Genomic DNA, 14419 nt, shown 5'->3' with positions numbered 1-14419 from the left:
TTTTTTTAGGCCAGAGGATTGCAAAATATCATTTTTACTAGCGGGTCATTCTCAGAATGAACAAGAAAGGTAAATAAAAGCAGTGTATTATTGATATCTTTTCTTTATTTGTAGTAAAATATATCCTAGTGATTTGCCTGCATGTATCTATGTGTACCATATACATGCCTGATGCTCACTGAGGCCAGAAGATGGTGTCAGATACCCTGGAACTGGAGTTACAGAAATTGGGAGCCACCATGTGGTGTTGGGAATGAATGTGGGTCCTCTACAGTGGCAGTCTTAATCTCAACCACTGAACTTCTTTGTTTCTCCTTAAAGAATAAACTACTTTGACATAAGTAATAGACATATGAGTGTAGAATCAGAGATTCTTACCTCTTCCAGTAAAGGTGAAATTGGTGTTCTGCCTTCAGAAGCAACCATGCATCAAACAACTTTTGGTACAGCTATGAGCCTCAAACCCACAGTCTTGATCCAGAGAAGCATGGAATTTCAGTATTAAAGCAACACTAACGAAGTTTCCAGTTATTAAGAAATGACAAATGCTCCTTATAATACATATACATCTTAAAGATATTCTATTAAGAAAAGTCCTGCACATGCAATTATGGGTTGTGTAGTCTCGTGTTTAGTCGAGGTTAGCTTTGCACATGTGTGACATGTTTTTGTTTCTGTCATTTTACTTCTAGAAAAGCACAGAGATCTCCAGAATCTGGTGAGTCAGAAAGATGCTGCTTGAAACCCTGTCTTGCATTAGTGACTGGGGAGAGAACCTAACCAGGTGCTTCAATTTTCTTTAGACTGTGGTGGTCACTGGCAAACCATCCAAGGACAGTTCTTGAACATCAGCATCATGGCAATCCCCTGTCTGTGTTCAGTGGCACCCAGAGGCTTCGCACCTGATACCAGGTGACTATTAAAGCTTGCTTTTTATAAATATTTTCCCTTGGTAACACTTTAGGTAGCTAGAAACTTGTTACAGATACAGTCTCAGACAAAAGTGCAGAGATTAAATGTCAGCGATTGGAGTGCTAGGCTACAAATGGGGCATCCTTTACATCCTTGAGCCCTGCCAAGAATCAAGGACCATGATGACGGAAGAGAGGTGGAAAGACTGTAAGAACCAGAGGTCAGAGGGGAGTCCCAACAGAACAGTCCCTTCTGGATATGACTGCATTGGTTCACTCATGAACTCAATAATAGTTGTTGCCTGAACAAGATGTATTTAAGATCCAGGCAGTGGACATTCTAGCATGGTATGAGGAGGGACCCATGGGCTTCAACCCCTAGCTGAGGAGCTATTAACAATTAATGGCTTTTGAGGGGAGGAAGGGTTAGTTTTCTTTAAGGATGTGACCACTGGTAGTTTGTGGTTGAATGTGGATGGCTCCGAATACATGAGAATATGAGCAATACAAATGGACTCTGTGGATTATTGAGAGATAAAAGAAAACATGAAGTTGGGAATGGTGAGAATACAGGGAGTAGATATGGAAGGAATTAGGAAAAGTGTGTGTGGGGGGGGTAAATATGATCAAAACATAAGAACTTCTCAAAGAATTAATAAAAATATTATTTTTAAAAGAAGAAGAAGAATTGTAGGTTAGAGAAGAAGTTTCTCTTTGTATGATATTAAATCTTCCTTAAGGATTTGTTCCCACAGTGGATTGTGAACAACTATTTAACAGGAGAAAAGTTGTCCTGTCTTCACTTGCATTTTACTAACCCTTTGGCTAAAGTGTTCTTTGGGTCTCATTGGTATAACTCTGTGTTGTGCCTCTTTTGTTTCCATTCACTTCACTACTTGTTGAGAATATTATAATAAATGTTGATGTGTCTTATGAATGTCTCTGCACTCCAATTTTATACAAACATAGCCTTAATATGAGGGCCCGAGAGATGGCTCAGTAGGTATAAGCATGTACTTGTCTGTCTGGGGAACTGGGTTGGGTTGATGCTTCTAACTAGAGAGACATTATGGTTTTGCCTAATGTGAACCATGGTGTATTGGAATCTGTTGGCTACATTTCAATGAAAAAACCAGCTAGACATTTTATATCTTCTCAGAATTAGAGGTACTCTTTCTTCTGTACATTCTTTTAAGCAAATGTCCATTTTTAACCTAGAAAGTAGTTCTCTTCCAAATGTAATCATGTAGAACAAAGAAGGAGGAAATATTTATAAAATCACATAACTAAGAAAAATGATGTGTAAAGACAGTGCCAAGAACACTCAGGTGCTATTTGTTTTCAGAGGGAAGAGACACCATGGTGGGTAAGAGTAGTATTGGACCCCACTTAACTCAGCAGTTGAAAGCTCGGCTGCTAGCATATTGTCTTTTGTTTGTTTGTTTTGATTGCCATTGTGTGCTATCCACTGCAGTGGTCCATCCTTACATAGGACAACTAGACGAAGAGCAAACATTTCAGGCTTCTCACAGCTCTAGCCTAAACCTCCTTTTAATGTTATTGTTATTCTTGGGACAACTTTGAGTATGCCCTGTAATCAAGCATGAAATTATTTGCATGTATTTCTGCAAAATGCCTTCTAAAGCTAATGCATTTGTAGCTGCTTGTTGGCACCAGATCACACTTTGGTTTCTAGTCTCTCTTACTGGAATAGAAGTGTTATGTAAGATTAAAATGCTCTGCTCTTTAGCTGAACATATGTGGTAGCAATTGTTCACTCTGTCCTCTCTACCCTGGGCAGTTTGATTTATTTCATCTTCTGTGTCACTTAGACTTTCTGCCAATAAACAAACACTTTAACCACAGCTTGGATTTTATAAAAACATCTAGCCACAGGTTATTTCAGACCATTTGCAAATGTTCACTGTGTGATTGTACATTTTTAAAATGTAAAACACATAGCTTCACGTTTAGAATACTTAAATAATTAAGGTAGATTTAATATTACTTCTTGATATGATTAGGGTGCATAAAGGTTTGATTTTCATAGAGCCTTACAGTAAGGTTTTGCTGAGAAGAAACCCAAGGGCTTAATAAAATTAATTTGAAAAGCTTTTTCATTTCAACGAGAGTACAGCAAAATGTGATTTAAAATTTTTTAGGTCAATTCAACATGGTGATTTTCAATATTGGTCAGTATCCTCTAGAGAGCATTATATTAGTCAGACAAAATGTTATGGGGTACTTTCCTACAGTCTCTTAAACTCCTTGATGTCAAATACAAATGTTTAATTTCAGATTAAATAATGGAAGCATGGCTCTTATAGTTGTACGGAACACCACTCGGCCAGAATTTGTAAAGCACCTGAAAAGATACTCCAGTATAAAGAATCAGGTATGGACATTTCTTTTTGTTACTTCTTTGCAAGGAGATAAGACGCTTCAGAGATTAACATCAAATTTAGTCTTGTGAGAAACCTTTATTTCCTTCTGTTTATGTTAATCATCTTTTCCCCTTAAGGGCCTTTACTTCAAAATTTGAAATATGTGTACCAGTATGCCAGTATTAACTTACATTTGATTCTTTTGACATATGGGTTATATGATTTTTCCCCCTGTGTAAAGAAAAACCAAAATTCTAGTATTACATTGAAAAGTGAAATCAGTTAAGGGTACAGTTACACACACACACACACACACACACACAAGCTGTTCTGTAGAATGGACAGTGGTGAAATCTGAGAGTTTAGCTTTCTTGATTTCACAACAGCAGATTCTAAACTTGTGACAGTTAGATTTTCCTGACATTTGCTTTCAACTTGCTCCATATTCATGGATTTCAAAAGATTTGCAGCTATGTGCTTAAAATACCCATTTTATAGATGTTATTGTTATACAAAACATATTTAGAGATATTTCCACTTAAGTGATTAGACTAAAAGAGAAAGAGCAAATATGATGAGCTGTACTCTTGCGCATACACTATGACCCAGTTGTTAGTCTTGAAGTACAGATGTGACTGTAAAACCCTGTAGTTTGACACAATCTCTTTCTTTAATTAGACATTTTACTTGTTACATTCCAAATGTTATCCTCCTTCCTGGTCTCCCCTCCATGAACCCCCCACACCTCCCTTTGTCTCTAAGTGGGTGTTCCCCCACCTTCCCACCTACTCTTGCCTCACCCCTCTAGAATCTCCTTTCTCTGGAGCATCAAGCCTCCACAGGACCAAACCCCTCTCCTCCCACTGATGCCAAATGAGACAGTCCTCTGCTACATATGCAGCTGAAGCCATGGACTGGCCCATGTGTACTCCTTGGCTGGTGGTTTAGTCTCAGGGAGCTCTGAGGGGTCTAGTTGGTTGATACTGTTGTTCTTCCTATGGGGTTGCAATCCCCTTCAGCTCCTTCAGTTCTTCCCCTAACTCTTCCATGGAGGTCCCTGGGCTCAGTCCAGTGGTTGACAGTATCTGCATCTGTCTTTGTAAGGTGCTGGTAGAGTGTCTCAAAGGACAGCCACACCAGGGTCCTGTCTCTAAGCACATCTTGGCATTAGCAGTATCAGAGGTTTGGTATCTGAGGATGGAATGAATCCCCAAGTGAGGGAGTCTCTGGATGGCCTTTCCTTCAGCCTCTGCTCCATTTTTGTCCCTGTATTTCCTTTAGACAGGGGCAATTCTCCATAAAAAAATTGAGATGGGTGGGTGGCCCCATCCCTCTACTGGGGGCCATGCCTATCTGCTGAAGGTGGTCTCTTCAGGTTCTATCTCTGTTGGGTGTTCTGTCTAATGTCATCCTCATTGGGTCCTGAGAGCCTCTTGCATCACTGGTATCTGGGACTTTCTAGTGGTTCCCCAAGTCCCCCCCCCCGATCCCCACTGATATTTATTTCTATTTGTTTTCGTGACCCTTTAGACTTCTCTCCTGTTTCTTCCCATACCTAGTCCTGCCCTCATTTTTCCTCCTCTTCCCCTCTCTCACCTAGATCCCTCCCTCCCTCTGCTTCCTGTGATTATTTTCCCTCCTTCTAAGTGGGATTGAAGCATCCACACTTTGGCCTACTTGATAAGCTTTATATGGTCCATGAGTTGTATCATGGGCATTCTGGGCTTTTGGGCTAATATCCACTTATCATTGAGTACATACCATGTATGTCCTTTTGGGTCTGGGTTACCTCACTCAGGATGATATTTTCTAGTTCTATCCATTTACCTACAAAATTCACGCAGTCATCATTTTTAATAGCTGAGTAGTATTCCATTGTGTAAACATACCACATTTTCTGTATCCATTCTTCTGTTGTGGGACATGAATGGTGCTTGGATGTAGATGGGGGGGATGGGAGGAGGGCAGTAAATCCAGGTAGCCATCACAGGCTGACTGTTGATCATACACTATAGCCACTTGTAAAGGTGTAGGGGGCAGAGAGGGAGGGAGGGACAGAGAGAGAGAGAAAGAGAGAGAGAGAGAGAGAGAGAGAGAGAGAGAGAGAGAGAGAGAGAGAGAGAGAGAGAGAGAACATACTGACTCTCTGTGTGTCTGTGTGTGCTGGTGGTAGCCACAAGAGGGAGTTGGATTTTCTTGAGCTAGAATCACAGGTGATTGTGAGAGCTGATTCACATTTAAAAAAAAAAAAAGTTTATTGCATTATGATGAGAAAAGTTACATGATTTCAATTTATCTGAATTCATTAACATTTAAAAACATATTTTAATTAAATATAATTGAATCACATTCTTGTTTCCCTTTTGTACCACTGCTCCTCCCAGAGACGCCCCCCTTCAATACCTACAATATTTTTACTGGGAATGAAACTTGGGTCCTCTGGAATGGTAGTTAGAACTCATAAGAGCTGTGCCATCCCTCCAGTCCCCAGGTATCCCATGTTTGTCTCATAATTTCACACTACAATGAAGAACTACAATAGTCTGGTATTTATAACCATATATAATTCATATAATCATTTCTATCAATAATAAACAACATGGGAATATAATGCATCTTTAAAAAAAAACACTTTGCCATATAAGAAAGTCTAAATCTATCTTAGTTACTGTAGGATTCTCCACTGTGCAGTGAATCTGCAACAGTCCTGGTATGTAGGAAGGAAACAAATTCTGAATTGTTTTAGCATTTCATTCTCTGAGCCGTGTTTTCATTCCTGGAATGTCAATGTTGTGAACAGCTGTAGAGCAGATTGAAGATAACCTTACTGTTTTTACAGTGACTTCCAACTCAGTAAAACAGAGGCTAAAACTATGCTTTGGGGGCCTTTTAACTGCACCTCCTTGCTAGCTCTTCTCTCTCCCCACATTTCTTGTTCTCCATGGCCACCTTTGGCAAGTGTTTCTAAAACTTTTAAATGCACTCTCCCATCTTCTGAGGATCCACTCTTCTGTGTGGTCCTTTTGCTCTCATTATTCCAATCACTTAACTTCTTCTAAGCACACACCCGTGCAAGGATCTGATCAGGTCTTTAGATCTGCAGGACCTCCATCCTTCTCTTATGCTGTAAAGTTTGTAAACCACCCAGGTTTCCAGTCTGATGGGTCCATGGCTGACCTTGACTTTTCCCCTTTCTTCAGATAACAGCATTTCCCTTCATACTGCAGTTTTTTTTTGAAACTCCCCTCCTCGTTTTCTCACAACATTACATCAACTGCTTCTGTTGGTTATCATTTTGTATCTCTCCCTATTCTTAATTCAAAACTTACTCATTGTAATGGCCCCTCATGTATCTTTAGTTTGCCTTATCTTTTATAGTTCCTCTTGGAAGAATTTTCCTAAAATAGCTGATTTCTCCTCTTTACCAAGGGTAGCTTTCCATTTTCTCAACATGAACTCCATGGTCCTGGGAAACCATTTTTTCACTTCAAGTTCAAGATACTACTTGAGGAAGGTACCAGACAGTTCGATATCTCATGCGGCCATTATCCCTTTGGAATGTGGTTGTCCTCTAAGTGTATTTTCATGTGGCTGTCCCTTGGGACATGTAAATCCCTCATATTTTTCAATGCTCTCAAACTTTTACCACCCCCAAGGAAACAACTGGTTTTCACATTGGCTGCAAAGCTCTCTGTATCTGCCTCATACTTAAGAGAAGTTGTTTTGTTATCTCTCATTTTATAGGCTATATTTTTACACGAGTTTCCTATTAGGCTCTGCCACCCAGATATGTGTTTAATGTAAACTGCATCTTTAGAAGCCTTATCGTCAAAAGCAGTTATATTCTGAGGCATTCAATATTAGGACTCCAACCTAGGAATTCTTGGGCAGGACATACAATGTATGTTGAAACTTTTTGTAATTGGGTTCTTCAAAGTAGTTAAGATAGCCAAATAATTTTATTGTAAATACAGTTAGTAATCATTGAACATTCCATATTTTAAAATAATGGCTTTGGGATAATCCCTTAGTAAACATAGTCTCCCCTCCCCCTTCTGCATCTAAACCTCAATGAAGCACAAAATTTAAAAAGCTGTTTAATGCAAATTAAGGGTCAGTATTTTCCCCTAAACTCGTATTTTATACACAGAACAAAGCTCTACGAGACACTTCAGCTTACACTATTTAATAAACTGAGTTACAATGTAAATTCCATGCTCACTTCAGCTCTAAGCAACTCTCACCAACCTGGCTCTCCATGAAACCTCTCACATGCTGTGACTATGTTAGAGGTCCCATTGGTTACATTGGGTGTAAACCTTTCAGTATCTGCCTTGTACTTAAGAAAAGTTGCTGCACAATCATTCGTTTCATAGGCTATGTTTTTACATGAGTTTCTAAAGGCTGGCTGGTATGGGCTAAATTATGTCTGTTCCCCACCCCAGATATTCAATCTTAGCCCTTGTTACCTTTGCCCTGTACCCTATTTGTAAGAAGGGTCTTTAGAGATATAATTGAGGATTCATTGCTGTTCCTTCACCTGGGTAATTTCCTTTGGCAAATAAGAAAAAGACCAACTTGAACATTACCTGGTGGCATTCTAGAATGGCTAATAACTATCCTGCACCTTGTGTCCATCTGTTGGTTAAAATGGAAGTTAAACACCTGGGAAAACCATGTTTGATGGCCTCTTTCCTTTCTCTTATGTACTTTCCATCTCATTTTCATAAATCTAGACTTACATTCTTCTGTATTGAATTCCAAGGGTGAAACTTGTGTCAGAGTTTGTTTCACATCAGCTAACTAAGGTTGTGATGAGGTTAGTTAGGATCAACTGCAAAGTCTGTCTTTAACTAGAAATTATGACTTCACTGTTATGGAAAATTCTTCACAGATACAAACTGTCTGTCTTAGTCAGGGTTTCTATTCCTGCACAAACATCATGACCAAGAAGCAAGTAGGGGAGGAAAGGGTTTATTTTCCTTACTTCCACATTGCTGTTGGTCACCAGAGGAAGTCAGGACTGGAACTCAAGCAGGTCAGGAAGCAGGAGCTGATGCAAAGGCCATGGAGGAATGTTCCTTACTGGCTTGCTTCCCCTGGCTTGCTCAGCCTGCTCTCTTATAGAACCCAAGACTTCCAGCCCAGGGATGGCACCACCCACAAGGGGCAATTGAAAAAATGCCCCACAGCTGGATCTCATGGAGGCACTTCCCCAACTGAAGCTCCCTTCTCTGTGATAACTTCAGCCTGTGTCAAGTTGACACTCAAAACCAGCCAGAACACTGTCATACAGTAGAGATGAATGGGTGTGGAAAGAGGTTCCATTTTCAGAAAACCTGGGGCTATCTGGTTAGAGTTTCAAAGCTATAAAGATGTCAGTATGAAACTTAATTCTAATAGGGGCCACCAAGAAGCATCATGATTTTTCGCATTTGTTGTATTTAGTTCAATTTTCCTTTTGTGGAGACTTATACCATTGAAGAAGTAAAAATTCATCCAAAGAGTAATAGCAATGGATACAGCCCACAGGAGGAGGGTGGAAAACATGCAACTGCTTCACAACATGGGTTTCCTTGGAATGTAGATGGTGATTTAATGGAAACTGCATCAGAGGTTCACATTAGGTAAGCCCAGCTATGTTATGTCTCTCTGTGTAGAATACCAGATGCAACACTAATTATATAATATGGGAGTTCTGCCTCCTAAGCCCAAGCAGAAGATTAAAAGCCAGAAAGTTAGCAAATTATAAAGAGGCATATATATGCACACCTCTCAATAAATTCAAATATGAACATTTATGCTGGTATTGCAAATCATTATTTTGTATAAATGATACAGACATGTTGACAATTTACATTGTTTGTCTTTGAGGATATTCTTAAGCCTTATAAGGTTAATGTAGTGCCACACTCTCTAGCCCTCCTCCCATCCCACCACCACTGCCAAATTGGCCTCTACTATCATGTAATAATCTGTTGAATGATTTGCTTTTATCAAGCCCTATTTCTATTCAGGTTCTGGTTTTAGTTAAGTCAGCATATAAAGTAATGGGGGTTGCTTGTCAAATCTTTACAAAGCATTCAACAATCTGTACATATATGTTAACAAGAGTGAGCAGTGGGTATAAAGCTGTAGAAACCTACATAGTCAATCTTAGCAAGCTTAATGTCTCAGCAGGCTGAAGTGTGCTGGGGCAGGGGCAGGGGCAGGGGCAGGGCAGGGGCCTCTGCTAGGCGGGATATTCTCAAGTGACTGTCTCTTCACAGAGGCACTAGAGGATATTAACCAGGCAGGAAAGCTGGTTCACAATGCTTTGGAATGGTCACAGATGTTAGTGTTTTAGGTCCTTCAGCTTGCTGGCTTGTAGCTCAGCTAGGACTGTATGCCAACCTGTATGTGTGATTTATGCACCACACTTGTAAGATATGTGAGGCATCACAGTGGCCAAGAAATGAAATAATCAAGGCTATGTTATTCCTTATAGGTTGCACCCAAGACTGATCAGGCTCTATGGAGGAAGCCTGGAAGAAATGAATGATTGCAAAGTAGAATGTAATTGCATATAAAAGAAGTATGTAAAAGTAGAAATTTATTATGAAGGAATTTGGCATGTACCATATATACAAATAGAAAATGCATTTTAATGAAGATGTCTATTTAATATAATTAAAGTATCTATTTTAACATAATTAAAGTATTTTAATATAATTAAAATAATAACTAGGTATTTGAAAATAAAAATAAAAATATGAAATCAATGAAAAAATCCAAATTCTGATTTTTGGAAGGTGTTTGTTAGATCTAATTTGAACATTGTTGAAGATCATGTTTTAGAATTTCCTGTAACCAGATAAAACAAAACTTCTTTTAAAATCTCAGACTTCACAGTGAGCTAGTAATATAACACTCACTTAAGAGAGGCTCTGACAGTACCTGACTAATACAGACTCACAGACATCTATTGAACTGAGTACAGGGTCCCCAGTGAAGGAGTTAGAGAAAGGACCAATGGAGCTGAGGGGTTTGCAGCCCATTAGGACGAACAACAATATGAACTAACTAGTACCCCCAGAGCTCCCAGGGTCTCAACCACCAACCAAGGACTGCACGTGGAGGGGTCTGATTGTTCTGGCAGCATGTGTATAGTAGAGGATTGCAATTTGATCATCAATAGGAGGAGAGGAGATCGGCCCTGTGAAGGTTCTGTGCCCCAGTGTAGGGGAATGCCAGGGCCAATAAGTGGGAGATGGTGGGGTGGAAGGCATGGGGAGGGGGGAGAGGCAACAGGGGTTTGTTTTTGTTGTTTTTGTTTGTTTCTTTGTTTTTTGGAGGGGAAACTGAGAAAGGAGAAATTTACATGTAAATAAAGAAAATATCTAATAAAAATTTAAAAAAAAAGAAAAAAAAAGAAAAAAAAATTTCCCACCCCCACCCCATAACAGCATCTTTTGAAATAACTAGATTTTAAAGCTTACTATATACATAAACTTCTATATATTATTTATAAATATACATAAAAATGTATCTTTTGAACTGGGCAAAATGTGGCCCAGGAGGTAGCTGTGTTCTTTTGTACCTGAAAGGCAGGAGTCAGTTTTCAGTGTAATGATCCACATTTAAATTTCCTGAGAGATCATCCCTTGAAGCAGTAGGTCTAAGATGATATTGATTTCTTATCTATTAACTTTGGCATCCTCATGCAATAACTACTTGAATTTTTATGAGAAAATCATAAACATATACCTTTTACACAAAAATTATCCCTTAAAAATATAACCATTTAATTAAATATGGTTTCTGCACACCAGATCTGATGCTCTGTGCTCAAATTTCAGCACTCAAGACCTCCCTCGACAGCTTCCACCAGTCCCTGCTCTCCAGCCTCAGCTTTGTGAACAGGCCACCCTCACAAATCAGGAAATCTGAGGAAGGGCCAGCTGGCAGCAAACACTTCCTGTAAAGCGATCTTTCACTGAAGACTGCCCCTTTTACCCAGCACATGTTCAGAATCAGGCCATACCTGGCTCACACATAGCAGATTCAAATGAAAACTTATATTTATCAAACTACATATATGAAATAAATACCACAAAAAATGGCTGTAATTACAGAAAAATTATGTGAAACCCAGGTAGAAGCTATTTCATTTTAAAATAGAATCTTGTGTAACAATATCAAGCATTCATTATCTCATGGGAATTTTGATGTTGCAGCACACAACCTTGATCAGTGATTTGCAGTTCCAACTATGATTTTTTTCTCTCCACTTCTGTAACAAAATGTGGTGCTTTAGAGTCCTAGTTTATGTATATTTAACCAGATTAAGAAAAATAACAATATCCTAGCATATACTCACATTTGCTAATTTGAAGCAGTGAATGTTTTATGAAATATTGGTTCCTAAATCTCTCTTTGCACAATTTCAATCATCAGTGAGCAGTAGTTCATGTTATATCAGTGTGTGTCATCAGCTAAGGGGCAATATTTACAATCTGCTATGAGGAAAAAATTCTTAAGAATTGGTATTACAGATGACAATTTGAAAAAGCGAATTATTCCTGGGTGTTCTTAATAAAGGAAAGAAGTAAATTAAGACTTTTATCCTTTAAATAAGTATATGTACATACACAGGAGAGTCCACAGCTGGCCATTTCTCCAGAAGCCCTCCTGTTGCAAATGGATTTTGTTCTTCAGGATTTTACAGTTCCTATCTGCAGAGGAAAAGGGCTGTGGGGACAGCTATCTGAATGAGTCTCATTCAAAGATCACTGCCACAGACTGAAGATGAATCAAAAGTATTTGAAGCCAAAAAGTTTTTATATCATGGCATCAATTTGACGGAGGTGAGCCCACCTCATCGGTAATCTTGAAAGATCTTTCCTTTTAAGTTGGTTCTGCTGAATCTGGAGTTACTCTCGCTTTCAATTGTCTTCAACAGTTCACCTCTTGGGTATGTCCACGGCTTTAGTGTTTTCCTCCACTTATCCACTGACTGCTGACAGGCCACCTTTTTGTAGTTTCATTCTTGAGGATTTCCCCTGCACTAAGACAGAGTATGTCACAAAATCATGAGCACATGCAAAAAAAGAGAAATTACCATGGGTCTTATGAAAAGGATTTCTTTTTCCTAACCTGAGTCTTTTTTTTTTCAATTTTCACAATTTAGAAGGCTTCAGTCATCATTGCTTTGGCTGTTGACATAACTCCAGCTGTCTCTCCTGTTTTCTTCTTGTAGGATAGATTTGTACTGTCTTTTAAAGAATCCAGCCTGAAAACAGATTAGACGACAAGTGTCTAGTTCTGAACCCATAATCGTCACATCAAATATCTAATCAGTGCACAATAGTTTTAACTTTGCCCAAGCTTCTCTAGCTCTGAAAACAGTTGCAAACAGTGGTAATCAGCATGGACCATGGAGCGTTAACAACATAGGACTTCTCTGTGGTATATATGCACTGCCCAACACATTGACATTTGACATTATCCACATTTTCCCAAACTCTTGTAGTAAAGTTAGAATAAGTAGGTGATCAGTATTAGACATTGAGATAGCAATGGAAAACAAAAAGAACAGAAAGTATTGAAATAATTGGCTTTGAGACAATAAAGGCATTTTAAGTAGTGTACTCTTGGTAAATATTAAAGGCATAGTGCCCATATAACTCATGAAATTAATAATTCTTAAGGGATTACCTTCCACATAACACATGAAATTAATAAAAGTACAATAAGTCCAAGCAGCAAGCTGCTGATGATAATCACGATGGTGAAATGCCGTTTGGGTCTTTGATGATGAAGCCCTTCCAAGAAAACCTGCACAAATTAAGTAAAGGAAACACACACTCAGAGATAGCACTGCTGACATTAAAAGCCTCCCAGGCCTCCACAGAGATCACAACTGTCTACCCGGTCCTGCTCCAGTCTCAGTCCTAACAAGCCCGGGCAATTGTTTAGCAGAAACAGTGAGTGGAATGCTCTAGAGCTCTTCCCATCCTTTCCATTCTCACCACTAACAAATCGTGTCTCCAGAGAGCTCTCTGTATACTTCCTATTAGTGGTGGAAAATGCTACCTCTGGGTAAAGAGTTAAAAGTCTTCTGTGACTCAAGGCCAGCCTGGTCTACAGAGTGAGTTCCAAGACAGCCAGGGATACACAGAGAAACCCTGTCACAATTAAAAAAATAAAGGCTTCTATGGCCTGGTGACATGCTGACTCCTGACTCAGATCTTAGGTGCCTTCACACAACACCTAAGAGAGCGGATCTTCGCCGGGCGGTGGTGGCGCACGCCTTTAATCCCAGCACTTGGGAGGCAGAGGCAGGCGGATTTCTGAGTTCGAGGCCAGCCTGGTCTCCAGAGTGAGTTGCAGGACAGCCAGGGCTATACAGAGAAACCCTGTCTCGAAACCCCCCCCCCCCCCAAAAAAAAAAAGAGAGCGGATCTTCTACATGCTGGCATCTAGTTACACCAGCACCATTTGTTGAAGATGCTTTCTTTTGTTTCCATTGTATAATTTTCACTTTTTTTTTAATCTCAAATATGTTCATAGCAGTTTTCTTTGTAATACACAGAAACTGGAAATAACCTAGATATCCCTCAAACAAAGAATAGATAAAGGAAATTGATATATTTTTTAAAAAAAGAGAGCAAATCTTACATGGGCAACGTTCTCATCCTTATTTAGTTCAATAACTTTTGGATGTGGCTCTGGAAAAGCTGTTGCTTTTATTTCAAACTTGAGTGATGAGGTCTCATCCTGTTTTGAAAAGAAATCATCAGTGGTTTGACTCATAGTTCATTGCATGAAGGCATGTCAATAGGAATGTCATTTTTGCTATCTAGGATTTCTGTAACTTAACTGAAATTATAATGGCTTCCTTTGGGCTCAAAGGCATGATCCTCTATTTCATGGGGGTGAGTTTATAGGTGTGGATAAGAACATAGTACTTACATATAATTTTAAAAATAAATAGTACTATTATTCACTTTTATGTACATGTAGAGGTTTATTGGAGGTGGTTTTCCTACCACAGTGATGCTGGTCATCATGCCTGAAGGAAGTGTTTTAACCACTAGGCAATTTTGCTAATGCTATTCTCTCTTTCTCTCTCTCTCTCTCTCT

The 14419-nt window shown here is 39.2% G+C and overlaps 2 protein-coding genes across 2 annotated transcripts in view; one reads left to right on the top strand and one right to left on the bottom strand.

The window, feature by feature from the left end:
• The window catches only part of Cerkl (ceramide kinase like), a 96659-nt gene extending 86659 nt beyond the window's left edge, over positions 1–10000 (top strand). Inside the window, exons 8-13 of the mRNA XM_031370775.1 lie at positions 10–69; positions 693–718; positions 804–912; positions 3210–3306; positions 8744–8922; positions 9783–10000. Of these exons, the coding sequence (XP_031226635.1) occupies positions 10–69; positions 693–718; positions 804–912; positions 3210–3306; positions 8744–8922; positions 9783–9864 (553 nt within the window). The 3' untranslated portion in view covers positions 9865–10000. The remainder of the gene's footprint in view (positions 1–9; positions 70–692; positions 719–803; positions 913–3209; positions 3307–8743; positions 8923–9782) is intronic.
• A 1007-nt stretch (positions 10001–11007) lies between these two features.
• The window catches only part of Itga4 (integrin subunit alpha 4), a 79750-nt gene continuing 76338 nt past the window's right edge, over positions 11008–14419 (bottom strand). The window contains exons 26-29 of the mRNA XM_031370774.1: positions 13955–14053; positions 12992–13111; positions 12431–12566; positions 11008–12341 (exon numbers count right to left, since the gene is read on the bottom strand). Of these exons, the coding sequence (XP_031226634.1) occupies positions 12471–12566; positions 12992–13111; positions 13955–14053 (315 nt within the window). The 3' untranslated portion in view covers positions 11008–12341; positions 12431–12470. The remainder of the gene's footprint in view (positions 12342–12430; positions 12567–12991; positions 13112–13954; positions 14054–14419) is intronic.

This window comes from Mastomys coucha, unplaced genomic scaffold (assembly GCF_008632895.1).
Source record: "Mastomys coucha isolate ucsf_1 unplaced genomic scaffold, UCSF_Mcou_1 pScaffold15, whole genome shotgun sequence".
NCBI classification, from domain to species: domain Eukaryota; kingdom Metazoa; phylum Chordata; class Mammalia; order Rodentia; family Muridae; genus Mastomys; species Mastomys coucha.
The sequence above is the reverse complement of the archived record's forward strand: the minus strand, read 5'-3'. Positions and strand labels throughout refer to the sequence as shown.